Source organism: Bos taurus, chromosome 11 (assembly GCF_002263795.3).
Source record: "Bos taurus isolate L1 Dominette 01449 registration number 42190680 breed Hereford chromosome 11, ARS-UCD2.0, whole genome shotgun sequence".
In the NCBI taxonomy this organism is placed as follows: domain Eukaryota; kingdom Metazoa; phylum Chordata; class Mammalia; order Artiodactyla; family Bovidae; genus Bos; species Bos taurus.
The window spans coordinates 97,931,990-97,950,595 of NC_037338.1; the positions used below are offsets into that span (position 1 = coordinate 97,931,990).

The following is an 18,606-nucleotide window of genomic DNA, read 5'->3' on the forward strand; positions in this document are numbered from 1 at the left end:
TACACCCTCTGGGCCTCGGTTTCCTTACCCATAAGATGGGGATAATAAGCCTCCCATCCCAGAGTCACTGGAATATCAAAATTGAAATGATACATCTGACAGGCGGTTAGTGAGTGGTGAGGAGGTGGCTGTCTCAGGCTTCTGCCTGGTGTCATGGCCCCTGCCCCCGACCTGTTGACCTGCTAACCAACCACTCACTCCCCTTTCTGGAGCCAGGCTGGTGCAGTGGTGCTGCTGTGTCAGGACCCTAGGGCCGCAGGAGGCTATGTCACAGCCTCTCACTGGCCCCGCCAGGCAAGGCCTCTGCCCTGACTCCGGGGTTTCCTCCATGTGCCTTACCTTTCCCAGCCTCTCCGGCTCCAGTGTGTAGGCTGGACCCTGCCCCTAGCCCGCCCCCAGGGTCCCACGGTAACTTAGCAGAGAGACGGAGACGCTGGTTGATCCACACAGCTTGGGGATGCTGCTGTCTACACCTCAAGAGACAGAGTCCTGGCCTAAACTTGATCCTCACAGGGTTCCATGAGCCCAATAGGAAGCTGTCTCCCATGGTCTCCTTTCACGTCCACTGCCTTCTGCACACGGCAGATGACCCACCAGCAGTGACCAGAGAGAAGTTTCTAGCGCTGGTCTCGTCTCTGCCTTCTTGTTTTAGAACCTTCTCCCGCTTAGTCAGCCGTGTTCCTTCCCGATGCTCACATACACCCGACCGTGGGTGGGGGTGGAAGGGATCCATCAGAGGGGTGTAGGAACACTAACCACTCAAGGCTTTTTGTTCCGGAGGGAATGCCAGGGTTCTGGAGCAGAGAGTGGGCTTGGATACAGAGGGTTCTGCCCTTCCGTCTCCTGATCAGTCTGAGTAAGAGTTCCCTGCACCCTGTCCGGTTAGCACACCTGAACGGGATGAGTACATCTCAGGCCTCCCCCAGGTGCCGTCAGGTCCCCACGGCCCGACAAGCTGGAGGATTTATCTGTCTCCAAGTGCCCCAGGTGGAGACAGGAGCCAGGCACAGGAAACTTAACACTGCTTCTGGGGGCCTCCAGAAGCAGACCACTCCCCGAGCCCTGGGGCAGGAAAGGAGGAGCTCCGTTCACTTTTTAACAATATGATATGTGTGTCTTTGGCTGCACCGGGTCTTAGGTGCAGCACACGGGATCTGTAGTTGCGGCATGTGGGATCTAGTTCCCTGACCAGGGATCAAACCCGGGTCCCCTGCACTGAGCATGTGGAGACTTAGTCACTGGACCACTGGGGAAGTGCCTACACTCACTTTTGAGCCCTGCCTAAGATGGAAACCGGTACCAGGGCCGGATCCGGGCCCCCGTCCAGCCTCCTCGAGGTTCAGCCCTACTCTCCTTCCATCCCATCCCCCCTCATCCCCACCTGGCTCCGGTGTTTATTGGCCTTATTGGCCTTGTGAAACCAGAAGCCAGCCAGTTAACTAACCTCCAGCATCAGTCAGAGTCCTGCCAGGAAACAGAATTGCCCCCAGATGACTCACCGGAAGAGACTTAATGAAGGTGAAATGGGAATAGGAATAAATACTTTACACAAGGACAGCGGGGTCCCCAGCACCTCTAGGCTGAAGGACTTGGAGAAGAAAAACTGTTACCAACTCCAACAAGTGCTGAGTCGCAGAGGACAAGTCAGCTCAGCAGGAATTGTGGTAGCCAAGGGTAAAGGAGGGGGAAGGGCGGAGCTGAAATGCCCTGCCGTCTCTCTCCTCCACCCTCCCACCGTATCTACAGCTGGAGCCTCCTGTCAGCCAAACCCAGCTGGAAGCCTGGGGTGAGGGAGCCAAGAGATGCCTCTTGGGTCCAGCCTCCCAAGGGCACCAAGTAGGGTGAAGGACTCATCTGAAGGGTCGGACAGAACACCCCGTGTGCCCACCGAGCCTTGATTTCTCCACCTGTAAAGTGGGCATAGTAATACCTCCCTCAGAGAGTGGGTGTGAGAATTTATTAAGATCACGTGTGCCTGACACAGAACACACCCTCATCAAATGTAACTTTATTAGGATGATGTTATTACTGTCAATGTTATGATTCTGCCTCTGTCGCTGAATCATCACTCGGGTTTGGAGAAATCTTTCCTCCTCTCTCTCCTCCCGCTCCCCGACCAGGTCAGGTCCGCTGTTACACTGGGGAATGACACACGTGGCTCTGATGCAGACCGCTCTGGTTTGTATCCAAGCACAGCCACACAGCCGTGGATGCACTGGCTACTTGCTTGCTATGGCAGCAGAGTTGAGGTTGAGACAGAGACCCTGAGGTCTGCAAACCTAAAACATCCACTACCTGCCGGTTTCCAGAGCCTGCTGACCTTGAGTTACACCCTCTTGCAGCTCTCCGTGCTTCAGGGTTCTTCCCTTGTGGAAACTAGACAGCTTTCTGTGCTTCCCTGTCCCATGTCTGCCTTCCCCAGGCCTGGAATTCCCAAAGCCCCGCATGTGGGGTGCTTGATCTCTGGGCTCCCAGCTGGGCCTGTGGGCACCTGGTTCTCCGGCTGCCTGCTGACTCCACACTCCTCCCAGCAAAGTGCTGAGGCCAGCAGACCTCAATACCCAGGCGCATCTGCCACTGACTTTCCACAGCTGCGGCTCCAGCCTCGAAGCAGGGTATTAAGGTTTTCATGTACCATCAGAGGGCCCAGAAGTGTCTGGAAGGCTTTAGATGCACTCAGGGATCCCGGCTTCCCAGCCTCGGCTTCCAGACAGCAGAGGGGACCTGCGGGGTCCCTTGCAGGCAGGACAAAGGGCAGCCCCAGGGAGGTCTTCCATGTCTGGCAATTAGATGGGGCTGCATGGCAAGAGCCCGACCAGACCAGGGACAGGAATGTGCCTCTTGCAGTCCCAAGAATGGGAGGAACACAGCCTCCCTCAGCTCCTCAGGAGGGGGCTGGGGCTACAGTCCCAGGCTCTTTCCAGCCAGCAAGCACCCCACACCTGCTGAGGAAAGGCCCCAGGAGAGTCTGTTCACTGGAGGCTTCACATGCCAGGGGCCGACTGTGAGCCAGGCCCCCTGAGGAGCCTGGAGAAGACCTGCCCTCGTGGGCTTCATTCTCGCCTTAGCTGGGGAAGCAAGCAGCAGACAGCGTGAGGAACTGATAGGTGCGGTGGGGGGAACAGCAGCCCCAGGAGGCCAGCGTGAGCTGCCTGACCCCGCTCTGTGGCTACACTCGCTCCCCCTCTCAGCTTGCCGGCCCTGCCTGGGAGACACAGGCTCTGTGTTGGACGCAGCCCTTCTGTGAGGTCTCTGGGGCCTCAGTTGGTATCAAGGTGGTCCCCCGAGCTGCAGCTGCACCCTGCGTCCCTCCGATGCCCCCACACCCACTTCTCCACTCCCCGGGAAGCGGCCGTGCCAGCAGCTCCACACCAGCAGATGGACAGACTGTGAGAAAGGAAGTGGAGAAACCTTCTCAGTTTCTGGTCTGGGGAGAAAAAAGGCCAGGAATGCCACGTTTTCCATTTCCCCCCATATGTAATGTTTAGCTTATATAAATGAACTAATATTTTCCTGGAGAGCAAAAATCATAAAGAACGTTGACCCCGAGAGAGGGCAGTTGGTGCTGTGTGTGCCTTGGAACCGGTGAAGATATTTCCAGATCTCGTGAGCCCCGCCTCCATGTGGCTGAACCAGCTGACAGGTTTCCTCTGAGATTCTTTGGCAGCAAAGCAACTCCATGGAGAAGCTCAGGCTGGCCGCAGGTTCCTGTACCTTCAGGACTGCTCGCCAAACACCTTTCTGTCTTCCTTCTGTTGCCCAGTGGGTAAAAGCCAGGCAGATCTTGGAGTCGGGCCGACCTGAGTGCAGGGCCAGCTCCAGTGCTTCCTAGCTCTGGGACTTTGGGTGATCGGCGTGGTCCCTCTGAGCCTTGGTGTTCTTATTGGTGAAATGGGAATAGGAATAACTAAACACTTTGGATAAGGAAATGGCAACCCACTCCAGTGTTCTTGCCTGGAGAATCCCATGGACAGAGGAGTCTGGCAGGCTACAGTCCATGGGGTCACAAGAGTCGGATGCGACTTAGCGACTAAAGCACCATAAATACTTCATGTAGGCTTATTTCGTGGACTGTGGCTGGGCCAGAAAAACCCTTAGGCAGTGCCTGGCACACGCTTACCACTCAGGAATGTTCGCTCCTGACCCTAACAGATAGGCTCTGATGCTGACCAGATGGAGGGACAGCATGGCATGGCCAATGGAGCACTGGACGGGGGCACCAGGGGGCCCTCACGTCAGTTCCAGCTCACACTCAGCAGCTGTGCCAGGTACTCTGGCTGCATAACTTGCCCCTCCAGGACCCAAGTGGCACAAAGCGGCTGTATTATTACATGCACAGACTTTTGGGCTAGGAGGTTGGACAGGGCACAGCCAGGGTGGCTTGTCTCTGCTCCATGACAACTAGGGTCTCAGTGGGAAATACGGGAAGGCTGAGAGGGACTAGATGTTGGGGCTGGAACCATCGGGACACGTGTGGCGCTGGCTGTCAGCTGGGGCAGAACCCAAAGGTCCACATGGCGTCCAGTGGACGCCCACATGGGCTTCCCTGATGTATGGGAGCCTCAGAGTCATTGAGCTCTTGCATGGTATTGCCCTCCAAGAGCAGAGGTCCTCAAAGCATCATGCCATCTGTGTGACCCACCTTGGAAATCATTTAACCTCACTTCTGCCATGCTCTGTAGGTCAGTTCAGTTCAGTCGCTCAGTCGTGTCCGACTCTCTGCGACCCCATGGACTGCAGCACACCAGGCCTCCCTGTCCATCACCAACTCCCAGAGTTCACTCAAACTCATGTCCATCGAGTCGGTGATGCCATCCAGCCATCCCATCATCTGTCATCCCCTTCTCTTGCCTTCAATTTCCCAGCATCAGGGTCTTTTCCAATGAGTCAGCTCTTCACATCAGTGAAGGTGGCCCAAGTATTGGAGTTTCAGCTTCAGCATCAGTTCTTCCAATGAATATTCAGGACTGATTTCCTTTAGGATGGACTGGTTGGATCTCCTTGCACAGTCCAAGGGACTCTCAAGAGTCTTCTCCAACACCACAGTTCAAAAGCATCAATTCTTCGGCACTTTGCTTTCTTTCTGTCGGTCAAGGCAGTCTCAAAGGCCTGCCAGGCCCAAGGAGAGGGCAGGGAGACTGAGCCCTCAATGAGAGTGTCAGAATTTGTGGACTTGTGTTAAAACAAACCACACCAGCTGGTCCACAGGTAGGGAAACAGGTTAAAGATAGTAATAGCTGACACATACTGAGCGAGTACTCCCTGCCAGGCACTACTCTAACCCCATCCCGTGTGCTTGCCTGGTGAATCTACACCTACCTTGTGAGGTAGGTATACCTGCCCTATAGGCGAAGGCGCTGGGTTGCTCCCCCCATCTTGCACCTGGAGGAAGGGGCAGAGCCAGTTGCTGAGCCCAGGGATCTGGACTGGTTGTTGCCTGAATGCAGCACAGGGAAGAAGCAGGATGTACCAGAGGGCCCCGGAGTTCCCTGGGCTCCCCATCATCGGTGCAGTGCAGGAAGCGCCCTGCCCTGGGTGACCACCTTGGCGCACCCATGACGTTGCCACTGACACTGTGAGTGGCATGCTGTCCCAGCATGGTCCTCAGAAGGCTGGGTCTGTGTAAGAGTAGATCCTAAACATGCTTTGGCATATCCTGTCCTCCTCTTGCCCTGTCTGGGACTTCCCACTGTGGCTGCGGAGTGGGGGTGTTGCCATCCCCCCATTCTGGACTTCCCTCTACCTTCCTCGGCTGGCTAACCTCAGGGTCTGGTTGCCAAGAATGGTGCGGGCTGAGTGCCAACTCCGGGTGCTGTTTCCTCTCACAGGTGCTTTCATGGGTTTTCCGGCGACCCCACAGCCCCGTGACCTGAGCAGATGCAGATTTTTTCTGGGGGTGGGGAGGCACTGCACGGGCCCTCAGCTGGTGCCCACCACGTTTCTTACTGCTTGAAGTCCCCTCCAGCCCTCAGCTCCACTCACAGGGACCACCTTGGTCCAGGAGAGGCCACACCTCTCCTGGTCCGGATGAATCTGTGAGTGTAGCTAACCCTGGTGTGGCCACAGCCATGTGGACTCTAGGCCTGAGGGAGGCACTCAGAGTCCCCTGGGTCTCCCAGCTGCTGGGGACATATAGCAAGTTCCTCGAGTGGCCTGGAGACCCCTTACTGTGGTTGAGAAGAGTGAGAGAGCACCCCCATGGGTGAGGGCAGTGACCCCCTCTTTCTACCCTCATATTCTCAGAGTGGGTAGAAGACCCTAGGTGAGGGACTCAAGGGACAGGGACCAGTTTTCGCTGGTTCCCTCTGGAGTTCGCGTCTGCTTTGTCCTTGGAGTCTCCCATCCTAGTAGCCCTTAAGGACAAGGTCAAGCAGAGGGACCAAGACTCAAAGCTGCTGCCCTGCTGCAGCTGGGAACTTGGACCTCTGGCTGTGAGAAGAACGCGTCCGGGCCTCACTGCAGTTGAAAGGTGATCGGATGCCATATTTCAGAAGGAAGTGAACCGGGGCAAACCGAGTGACGTGTGAGATAGAGCCTGGCTCGCAGTAAGGACCCGTAAGAGTTGCATGTATGAGAAACAAAGAACGCATGTGAACATAAAAGTCACCGGCTCCCAGGCTCCACCAGGAAACCTGGCCAGAGAAGGCTTTCAACACAAACAGGCTTTCCTCTGCAGAGGGGCCCCCGGGGCCCAGAGAGCTCAGGGCTCTGGCAGACCCGGTGAGAGCCCCAGTGTGGGAACAAAATGAAATGGAGAATGAATGAAACACAGGAATGAAACGGGGAGACACGGAACCCCTTGCAGTTGGGAGGGATGTGGGCCCCGTGCCCCAGATGCTCAGGCTGGTGCTCTCGAAGCTCCAGATCGCAGCAGTGGTGATCCTGGCCTCCAGGGATGATGTGGAGGCTCAGAGCAGGAGGAGAATGGACCCCAGCTCCCTGCTCAGCCCGGGGACTTGGCTGGATGGAATGCGAGTCTTGTGACTCCAGATTGAGTCGTTTCCCTCCGACACAGCTGCCTCCCATTAATCTCCGATGTGCGAGACTTGGAGCGCAGCCCGTGAGTGGCGGCCGGGCTGCCAGGTTGCTTGAATCGGGCAGCGCTAACCCAGGGCAGGACTGCTCTGATGCCGCCGGGACCCGTGGGAACGAGGCTCCCCTACCCGGGTGCGTGTCCTCCTCGGCAGAGCCGTGGGCACCATGCCGGTGCTCTCGGCACATGCTGCTGGTGCTCCAGCTGCCCACCCAGCCCTGTGCTGGTCACTGAGACACGGTCCCTGCCTCCTGGGGTGGGGGATGGGGATGGACAGTCAGCAGGAAATCACGCACAACTACTTAGCTTCGGATGAACGGGTGCCATGAAGGCCGGGCGTGGGCCACGTGCACCCAGAACGATGGGGTGTCACCCTCTTTGTGAGAACTCCCACCCTCGGGGCTGTGAATCCTGCACCACGCCGGGCTCTGTATCTCAGCGAGGGTCTAATTTAACCCCTGAGGATGGGAGGGGCCTCCAGTTCTTTCCCTCCATTTCTTTCTCTTCCAAGAGAAATGTACAGGAGGCACTGGGGGCGTTTCAGATCTGTCTCCTGTGACCCCCGTGGGTGGGCAGAAGAGGCCCGTGGCCCCCACAGTGTCTCAGCGCTGGCTGGCTGGCCAAGGCCACCTCTGAGAAGAGGAAGTGACGGCCGAGACCGAGGCTGCTGAGGTCAGAGTACTGTGTGGCTTCTGAGCTGCCTTCCTTTAGAATTACAAGCGGAGCACAAGGCCACTGTTTCCCACCGCTCACCAGCCCCTCGCCCCGGCAAGCTCTTGAACCCTTCCAACTGCAGGTGCCACATCATAACGTTGAGATGCCGCCAACAGGGCCTGCAAGGCAGTGTTACTGTGACGCTGACATCAGATCCTCTGTCCAGAACATTTAGCACAGTCTCTGGCCCCTGGTAGATTCTCAGTGAGTGTCACCCATTACCATCGCCAGCCCTGGCACAGTTGTGATAGTTATCCAAGTGATGTAGTTACTGCTATTATCATATTTCTTTATTTTTTCTTATCAAAGCAGATATCTTTCCTGGGTGTAATTATCTGGATGCTTGTCTCTGTCCCCACTTGACTGTGACTCTGCGAAGGCAGAGTGTCAGCTCTCTAATTCAGAGTGGCTGGGGCGCACCCCCCCTGTGTTGTTAGGAAAGAGAGAGGCCAGCGCTCTGTCCTTTTATCCTCACCAGGGTGCCACCAGGCCGGCTTAGTGCCCCTGTCTTGCAGACGTAAAATTCACGCTCAGAGGCGCGAGGTGACTCGCCCAAGGTCGCTCAGCCAGGGGGTGGCAGGTACCAGTCGGAGCCTGTCTGCCTTTGGGTCCCACGTTCTTTGCTGTAGCCATTCATCATCCTGATCCTGCCCACTCCAGAGCCTTTGTTAGAAGGCTCTGTGCTCTTTTCTCTTCCAATCAGTGAGTGGTCTGCTGGGCAGCATGTTGGTTTCTTGAGAGAAGTGTAATGAAAACCAGATTTCGTTCATGATATCTTGTTCCCCAATGACTGTCAGTTCTCATATGTTCCAATGAAACTGCTAAAGAAACAGCCACTTAAAGATTATTCATGGAAAAATTATGCTGAGGAAAAATAGAGCAATCCTCTGAGATAGTCAAGCCGCGTGGTCAGTTTTTCCAGCTGCTCGTGCCATATCGGGCTGGGCAGCGGGGACCACACTCTGCTAGGGCAGGCCAGAGCCCCAGCCCATTATCACCGCCCCCGCCCCCACCCCGAGGACACAGAGGAACAAACTTGTTAGCACCCAGCTCCGAACCAGTCCCAGAAGACACGTGTCCCGGGTGCTGTCACATGACGTGCCCCCTCTCCCCCCGCCAGGCCTGGTGGGGCTGGCACGTGAGGCCTTTCAGTAGCAGAGTGTCACTTACTGGCAGAGAGGCCACCCCCCCACACACACACCCCCCAGGTCCCAGCTGAATGGAAATTCTTCTGCTTCAGCGTCAAAGTCCTGCTGTTGGTCCACAGTGCAGGGACGGGAGTGATGGAGACCCAGGGCACTGAGACCAGCATCAGCTCTGACCCTGGGCCCAGGAAGATCACAGCCCCCCACCTTCCCCCAGCTGAGTTCAGGGCCATCTGAGGCCAGGCCTGCCTCCCATCCAAAGCAGCAAGGAGAAGGGGGTGGATCCACGCCTTGGCCTGGAGGGAGAGTCAGGAGCTGAGTGGAAGCGACCAGGGGCGAGTCCAGAGGCTCAGGAGAGCCTGACTGGGGTCAGAGCCAGGGCGCAGGAACCTCTGGGCAACAAGTGGGGAAGGGAGTGGGTGAGGAGAGAGCCGAGGCCAGGGAGGTCCCCAGAAGAGCCTCGGAGTGTCCACTTCTCACTGCACACGAGGCTGGTTCAAGGAGCAAACCCAGCTCCCCTCGGCCACGTGACCTGGGGGCGGGGAGGTCTCCACAGGACGGCTGTAGGAGTGTTGATGGCTCGAGAGTCTCTGGACTCAGCAATGGAGTGTTTATACAAGCCTGGCTCACAGCTGGTGCACAGTAGGTGCTCCCTCACCTTCCCTTCCTCCGGAGCAGCAGTGGGACGTTTATCCACCACACGTTTCCTTCAAGAAGTGCCTTCTGCTTAGATCAGATCACCTCGATGTGTCGCCGTGTTCCCCCTTCCTCAGGTTTCCCCTAATGCCTGACCTCTGAACTGCTCGAGCTCCTTCCCCACCATGGGCCACCCCCCACGCCCCACCCCCTTCCCCTGGTTCCCGGAGAGTGGCACAGGGCCCAGGTCCTGCTCATGGGCTGTCTCACCTGCAGAGCTGGCCTCCTCCGAGTACTCACCTTCTGGGTGGCAGCACCACACCCAGCCAGAGACCAGGCCCGCAGCACTCAATTATCACTGTTATTAATGCTAGGACACCACTGGTTCCAACCATGGGGAGGAGCCAGGCGATATGACCTTTACAAAATACTTACTGAGCCCGGGGTGGGAGCCAGAGTGACTCAGGCATCGAGACTGATCCTGCGTACAGGCAGCTGATAAACAAGCCACATTCCACCCTCCGCATGGATTCATTTATTGAGCAATATGTACAAAACAGAAACAAAGCCTGGTGCTTCCACGCTGCCCTTCCTCCCGCGGCAGCTACACGAGATGTCTCCCCTGGGACAGAACTTGCTTTCATCCCTGTGCTTTGAGCAGAAGTTCTTCACGGGGTGCCCATCAGAATCACCCGAAGAGCAGCACCCCTGACCCAGCTGAGGCCAGCAGAACTAGACCCTCCTGGGCTGGGCCCAAGAAGCTCCGATTCTCACACACCCTCCAGATGCTTCTGATACAAACATGCCCTGGTTAAGAACGAGTCTCAGAGAAGCTGACGGCGACGTGGAACCCCTCACAGGAAAGTACAAGCGCACACAAAGCTTAGCCGTAGTCCTCGCCAGCTCCCATGGACCCTCCCAGGGTTGGCGAAGTCCAGGCCACAACTCTCTGACGTCATTGTCATTGGTTGGTCTGTCGGAGCCCCAATTCTTGAGATGATGCCACATGCAGGCTGGAATTGGGACCTCAGACAGCGCCCCCTCTTCTTATCAAATTAAGTCTTTTGGATCCCCCTGCTCGGCCCGAGCCTGAGCTCTCTGTCTCGGTAGAGGAGGGTTTTACTCCCATTCAGGTTTGAGTGGGCAGATGACAGAACAGAAGCTGAAAGCAGCGCAGCAGCAGCTTTATTCAGTGGCCAAAGAATGGAGAAAAGGGAACTAAATTAACAAAGACAAAGGGATGAGCGGTGAGGCTGATAATGGGGAGGCAGATGCCTTAGTCCCCCGGGGGAGGGATGGGGCTTTTGCAAGGGAGTAGGGTGCCACCCCCTTTCTATCCTTCTTTGGTCCTTAATGTCCAGTCTTGGCCACCAGTGGATATGTCATTTAATATGCTAATGTAGTCAGATGGAGGTACAAGGAGACTCAGAGTCTGTTGGAAATCACATTCATCGCCATCTTGGGCCCAGCTGGTTCCATCTGGTTTTTTCTTTGTGTGTGTGTGCGGTTTCCTTTCCTATCTCTGGACCCTTTAACGTAAAGATTTACATTCACTCCTGCTAGAGGTGGGAGAGTTGACAAATTTTAAGCAAGGACACTTCTGCTAACAGTGGAGGTTGATGGGTTTATTTTTCTTAACTTTATTTATTTGACTTAGCCAGGTCTTCTTTGCGGCACATGGGGTCTAGTTCCCCAGCCAGGGATGGAATAGCTCCCAAGAAGTCCTGGTTGATGGGTTTTGAACAAAGACCTGGAGCATCTCTGACAGCACTATCTCCTGCCACCTGGCCCAGGCAACCAGGCAGAAGGGAGCCCACTGGCCAAGGCCCCATCATGCAGCCCCCAGTTCCTGGCACAGGGTGGGGAAGGATAGACCTGGATTCCAGCACAGCCCCTAGCACGGCACCTGGTACAGAGAAAGTTTCCACTCATTTTTCAAGTCTGTTCATTTTAAATCATGAAACCTTTCTACAAAGAGAATATCTATGGTACCTGCCACCCATGTTTAACAGAAGCGAACATTTTGCCATATTTGCTTTACATCTCCTTAATTGTTTACAGATTGATTACACCCCATCCTTTCCCTTTCTTCTGTATGGAGGTATCTACTGTCCCCATAGCATTTTGTGTTATTCCTGTGTGGATTTTTGTATTTTACTACACGTATACCTATATATGGGCTGCCCAGATAGCACTAGTGGTAAAGAACCTGCCTGCCAATGAAGGAGACATAAGAGGCCTGAGTTCATTCCCTAGGTTGGGAAGATCCTCTGGAGGATGGCATGGCAACCCACTCTAGTAGTCTTGCATGGAGAACTCCCATGGACAGAGGAGTCTGGGGGTCTATAGTCCATAGGGTCCCACAGAGTTGGACATGACTGAAGCAACTTAGCATGCGCACATACATATAAAAATGTATACTAGTTTTTAAAAATATTACATAAGTGGCATCATGCCATTCACCTAAACATTCATCTGCAACTTGCTCTGCCTGCTTACCATATGTTTCTGTCATATGCATTGTATCCACACGGATACCTGCAGATCCAGTTTCTTCATTTTTTCCTGCTCTGCAGAATTTGTTGAATGAATGAACTGCAGCTCCCTTATCCATTTCTCTACCGAGGGGCATGCAGGTTGTTTCCACTTGGAACGTCCTTGGAAAGGAAATGTGTCCCCCTTGTGCACAGATGCACGTTTCCTGAAGGCAGACACCCAGAATTGGAATCCTGAGGTCACGGTGATGCCATGAAAGGACCTTTACTCAGCATTGCTAATTGCTTTTCAAGTATTGGACACTCAAATGAGCCCTTAACTAGCATTCACATTTGATATTGTCAGGCTAATCTTTTTTTTTTTTTTTAACAATCTAATAAGTTGAAAATGTATCTCAGTTTTACTGTAATTTGCATTCCCATTATTACCAGTGAGGTTAAGGCATCTTTCCATATAGTTATTGGTCATCGAGGTCATTTCCTCTTTTGTGAATTTCCCATTTGTTTCCTTTGCCCATTTTCTTGGGGCGTAGTTTGTCTCTTTCTTACTGGTATTTGAAGTTCTCTGTAAATCTGAACCGTAACCCTTTGATGGTGATGTGGGTGACATATTGCTTCTCTCAGACTACACCTTGCCATCTAATGTTGCTTTTCCTGTCTTTTGTTTATTGGCTTGATTTGGTACAGAAATGTTTAATCAAATTTTTTTCATTTTTAAAAATTTATTTTTTAACTGGAGGAAAATTGCTTTACAATGTTGTGTTTCTGCCGAACAACAGCACAAATCAGCCATAATTATACATATATCCCCTTCCTCTTGAGCCTCTCTCCCCTCATTTTTTTTCCTTGAAGGTTTATGCCTTTTGTTTCTTTCCTTTCGCCAAGGTCATAAGGATTGTCTCCTTTTTCTTTCCAGTAGTTTTGCATTTCTGCTTTTCATATATATATAATTAATCCACTCGCATAATGTAAGGTAAAAGGACTCAATAACTTCATCTTTCTCCACATGGAACCTAATGGTTCTAGACCCATGTACTGAAGACCCTGTCTTCCTTTTAACTTGTAATGCCGCTGCCACCATGAAGAAGTCTAGACTCTCACCTGTGATTCACTGAACAGTTTCTCTGTCCACACGCCAGCACTAGACTGTTTGAGTTACTTTTGTCTTGTGCTTTGGTCTGATAACTGGTAGGACAAGTCCTGTGCTGTTCTTCTCAAAATTTGTTGCGACTACTTTGTCCCTTTCTTCTTCTTCAGGATTTTAAGATTAGCCAAAATGACCAGATATAACAGGATTTGAGCACCATGCCCCTGACAGTTTCAGGCTTTTCACTTATCAGACTTTCATGAATCTGTATGATGGTTGGATTTGAGAAGTTTAGACTGGCTGCAGGAAGAAGAGAAAGTGTGGTAACTCAGACCAGTCAGTGAGAAGAGAGATGGACAGGGAGGGGGTGTAGAAAACCTAGGGGTCTTGACGATTGTGTGTGGCAAGTAAGAAGAGATGGGGAAACAATGGAAACAGTGAGAGACTTTATTTCGGGGGTCTCCAAAATCACTGCAGATGGTGACTGCAGCCATGAAATTAAAAGACGCTTGCTCCTTAGAAGAAAAGGTATGACTAACCTAGACAGCATATCAAAAAGCAAAGACATTATTTTACCAATAAAGGTCTGTCTAGTCAAAGCTATGGTTTATCCAGTAGTCATGTATGGATGTGAGACTTAAACTCTAAAGAAAGCGCCAAAGAATTGATGCTTTTGAACTGTGGTGTTGGAGAAGACTCTTGAGAGTCCCTTGGACTGCAAGGAGATCCAACCAGTCCATCCTAAAGGAAATCAGTCCTGAATGTTCATTGGAAGGACTGATGCTGAAGCTGAAACTCCAGTACTTTGGCCACCTGATGCGAAGAACTGACTCATTTGAAAAAACCCTGATGCTGGGAAAGATTGAAGTCGGGAGGAAAAGGGGGCGACAGAGGATGAGATGGTTGGATGGCATCACCAAAGTGATGGACATGAGTTGGAGTAAGCTCCAGGAGTTGGTGATGGACAGAGAAGCCTGGTGTGCTGCAGTCCATGGGATTGCAAAGAGTCGGACACAACTGAGCAACTGAACTGAACTGAGTAAGACGAGAAAAGGCAAGTCACAGTCTTGCAGAAGCCAAGACGACTGCTCCTTCCAGGCCAGGTGACTGAATGGCCAGCAGGGCCTCCAGCCAAGGCTGGAAATACAGGAAGAGGGTTCAAGTTCAACCTTGGCTGAACTTACGATATCTTAGGAAAGCTCAGATGAAGGGATCAAGCCAACAGAAGGAAATGCAGGTCTCAGGCTCAAAAAAAAAAAAAAAAGGATGGCTGGAGACTTCCCTGATGGTCCAGTGGCTAAGACTCCTCGGGCTCACCATTCAGGGGACCTGGGTTTGACCCCTGGTCAGGGAACTAACTTCCACATGCCTGCAACTAAAGATCCTACACGCCACAATGAAGACCCAGTGCAGCCAAGTAACTAAATAAATATTAAAAAAATAAATAACTATTGTGGATTTCCATAAGCTCCCTTGCTCTTTAAAACAAACAACAACAACAAAAAAGGATGGCAGTAAAGGTTTAAGAGTCATCAGCCAACCCGCTGAGTTAAAATCAAATCAGAACCAGGAGCCAAAGAGGGAGGCTTGTATAGACAATACCAGCCACTGGGGGATCAGGAACCCATAGAGGAGGCTGAGTGACAGCCATCAAAGAGGTTCAGGGAGAAGCAGGAGGGAGTGATATCACAGGCACCCAGGAAGCAGAGGCTTACGAGGAGCCATCACCTGCATCACCCACCAAGGGCGCTGGTGAGGAAGCCAATGAGTGCTCGACGATTTGGCCCAAAGGAGGTCAATGGAAATGTCATTAGGAAATGGAAACCAGATTTAGTGACTTGAAGAGTGAGTGAGGGGGCGGCAGCTGGTTTTTGAGGAAGTGTGGCGCCTGGGAAGAGAGCTGGGCCAGGGGACCTTCTTTTGCAGAAGGTGGGAAACTCAGAGTGTATGCATAAACTGGAATGGACCGAGCAGGAGAAGGGGAAGTGGTGCAGTGAACTCCCACTCCCAGAGATCGTCCCACCCCCCTGTGCCTCCTCCACATCCCATGTGGTGCCTGGGAGGAGAGCTGGGCCAGGGCACCTTCTTTTGCAGAAGGTGAGAAACTAAGAGTGTATGCATAAACTGGAATGGACCGAGCAGGAGAAGGGGAAGCGGTGCAGTGAACTCTCAGAGGGAACAGGAGGTTGGGTCGGAGGTTCCTGTTCCACGGGGGCCTGGCAGGAAGCCCGGTGTCTCCGGAGGTGCACGTGGCGATTGAGGGCAACCAAACCCAACAGGCACCGTGTTCTCGTGGCAGGAGAGTGGCAGCATTTTGGAGGGGAGAGAGTCTGATAGGTGTGTAGTGGGGCTGAAGGAGGGGTTGACACCTGGGAATAGTTGTTGAAGGGAACAGCGGAGACCTAGTGCAGGGCTTGGTGGTGGGGCCTCAGGGAAGTGAAGGAGAGGATGTGGAGGAGGCACAGTGGGGTGGGACGATCTCTGGGAGTGGGAGTTCAGAGCCCGAGATTTCGTGAGTTCCTTGCCTCGGGAACCCTCCGAAGTGCCAGAAGCTGGACTTCCCATAGTGCACAGGCTGCAGACAAGGGTCGTTGTTTTGCACGCCAAAATAAGAATGAACCTAGCGTGCTGGGGGACACGGGGACCCTTAGGTCACTAGTGGATCTGCAGCATCTTCTGGTGGAGGATCTGGAGCCCTGGGTGGACCTCTGGCCTCACAGGCCCTCCAGGATGTTCCCCAGCACAGCCAGGCAGTAGCCCCCTGGTTTGCCCCACATTCGATGTGCTCTGCAGGAAGTAACCGAGCCCCTTTGCAGAAACCCTGGCTCCCATTTCCGGTGTCTGGCCCAGGTAGCTATGGCTCAGCTATCATCTGGGGTCACCTCCCTTTGACATAGGTTGGGACCTGGGGCTCTTTACTGCTTGCACCTGGACAAACATTTGAGCAGCAGATACAAAGAAACTATGAGGGACTAAAAATAACCGCAGGCATATGCAGTTGGGGCAAATTTCAAACAAAAGGGTCAAAATCCAACCACCACTGAGGTGCCTGGAGCAGGGTACTGTGCGTGATCCCTTCGTGCAGCACCACCAGGGGGTGGGCAGACCACCTAGGCCGCCCCTCTGGCCTGACCCACTGATCTGCACCTACCCTCACTCCACTCAAGGAACCAGATCACCTACCCACAGGGAGCAAGGAAGGGAACCTGTTACTTGTTTTCGCTCCCTTGTGAGCCTGATTAAAGTCTTGCCTGAATTCCTCGTCTAACCTCTTATCTGTTTCTGTTGATTCGAGTCCAAGAACCCAGCTTGGTAACACCTTAAGACCTCCCTTCCCAAATCACAACCACAGAAATTAAAGAGACAACAGTGGTCTAGACCATGCCCCACAGAAAATAGCTGTGAATGTGGCTAACATGAAGGGCTCAGTCTCTCAGCACATGCTGCTCAGTAGGGTTTGTGACCCCAACCCCCTGGCTTTGATGACCTTGCATTGGCCCCATAATTGGGGCTGAGGAGGACAGGGTAACCTAATCATAATAAAACCAGAGAGAGCACTAACTGAAACTCTGCGTATGTTACCCCAAGACCTCTCCCAGCCACCTGCAGGGTGAGTGTGTTGTTCCCACCTTTCAGATGTCGGAAACTGAGACTCAGAGAGGAAGCAACCCATCCGAGGTCACCCAGGCAATAACGGACGGGCCTGGATGTCTGACACCCTGCCTGCATGGCTGTGCTGTCTCGCCCAGTTAATCCACTGCCCCCAGTGAGCCCTGCACACATCCCTTTTGGTTGGACATGTGCTTCAGAAGAGAGTCTGGCCTTGGAAGGGCACAGGGGTATGGGCCCTGGACCTGGACTCAGAAGTCACACTGCTGCTGCTGCTGCTAAATCACTTCAGTCGTGTCCGACTCTGTGTGACCCCAGAGACGGCAGCCCACCAGGCTCCCCCATCCCTGGGATTCTCCAGGCAAGCACACTGGAGTGGGTTGCCATTTCCTTCTCCAGTGCATGAAAGTGAAAAGTGAAAGTGAAGTTGCTCAATCATGTCCGACTCTAGCGACCCCATGGACTGCAGCCTACCAGGCTCCCACGTCCATGGGATTTTCCAGGCAAAAGTACTGGAGTGGGGTGCCATTGCCTTCTCCGGAAGTCACACTAGTGAGGTTCAACTCTGTCCCCCAGCGGGGTGGCCATGGAGAAGTACCACCCCAGGGAAAACAGGCCAGGCTGCCGACCCCTGCCTCCACCCCTGCCCTGTCCATCCATGGCGCTCTCCTCCACGTGAGCAGTGGGGCTGTCGGGCCAGGGACACTGAACAGCAGGATGCTGGCCATCCTGATGGCCTGTTATCAGGCTTATTATGTGTATCACAATGTGCCTGGCAGCTGGGGGTGAGGGGTCAGGGTCTCATGAGTAGACAGCTATAGGGCTTGGGGAACCTTGCCCTCTCCTGTCAGCCGAGCCAGGGATCTCCCTGCAAACCCACCTCCCCTAAGCCTCCCCAGCCCCTCGCCTCACTCTCTGTGCTCTGTTCACAGGCCCATCCAGTGGCTCCAGTTCCGCAAGGTTCAGCCGGCGGCCCACCTGTCCGGACGCCTCTGTGGCCGGCAGCATCCCCACACCCCCGGTCCCGAGACACAGGAAGAGCCACAGCCTGGGCAACAAGTGGGTGACCGCATGAGCCCCCGACATTGGGGTCAGGGTGGGACTCAGCATGGGGCGGGGGCTGAAGAGCTGCTGGGGATGCCAGCCCACCCGGGACTCCCCTGCCTGTCTGGGAGCTGCTGATGGGCGTTCTTGGTCTTCCGGGCTGGTGCCCCCTCCTCAGGCTGGCATGGGCTCAGGAAGGGCAGGGGTGGTCGTGGCTGCATGGCCCGTGTACTGGTGACAGGTCTCTGGGGCTCAGCAGCTGATGGAGGAGGCATGCAGGGAAGGGCAGGGAGGCAGTGGTGGGCTTTAGCTGGTTTGCCCAAGCTCGGTTAGTGCCTCCTCGTGGAAAGAAAACCCCAGGGGCCCGGGAACACTGTGACCATCATCAAGGGAGCACGAGGTATCTCATGGTGCCTGTGTGTCATGGCTCAGCATCTCCACTTGCTAAAAGTTGCAGAAAGCCTGCAGAGCCCAGAGCCTGCTGCAGGTTCCCCCGGCTCCATGGGGCTGACCAGCTGGGGGACATGTGTGGTCCTTAGCATGGCTGGGCAGATGTGCGCGTGTCCCCAGGATGTTGGGCACAGATCCCTGAGCAGTTGGGTCCCTTCTGCCCTCTCTCCCTCCCTCTCTCTCCTCTCTGTTCCTTCCTTCCTTTCGTCCTCCTACCGTTAAGACACAAGCCTCAGCCAGCACAGGCTAGCCCTGGAGAAGAAAAGCCTTGCTTCTCCGAGAGTTCGGGGCTTGCTCGGTGCTGGCTACACTGTCACGTGCCTGGCCAGCATCCTCTCACTGGGCCCCTGCAGGCCTCCGGAGTACCTGCCTGATTCGTGTTGTAAGAATGAG

The 18,606-nt window shown here is 54.1% G+C and overlaps 1 protein-coding gene across 14 annotated transcripts in view; it reads left to right on the plus strand.

Annotated features, from left to right (window-relative positions):
- Nucleotides 1-18,606, plus strand: part of RALGPS1 (Ral GEF with PH domain and SH3 binding motif 1) — a 302,633-nt gene that overhangs the window by 255,744 nt on the left and 28,283 nt on the right. For 13 of the 14 annotated variants that reach the window (XM_024999173.2, XM_024999164.2, XM_059891505.1 and 10 more), the window contains one exon: nucleotides 17,652-17,778. In XM_024999173.2, the coding sequence (XP_024854941.1) occupies nucleotides 17,652-17,778 (127 nt within the window). The other variant, XM_059891506.1, reaches the window with a different exon arrangement.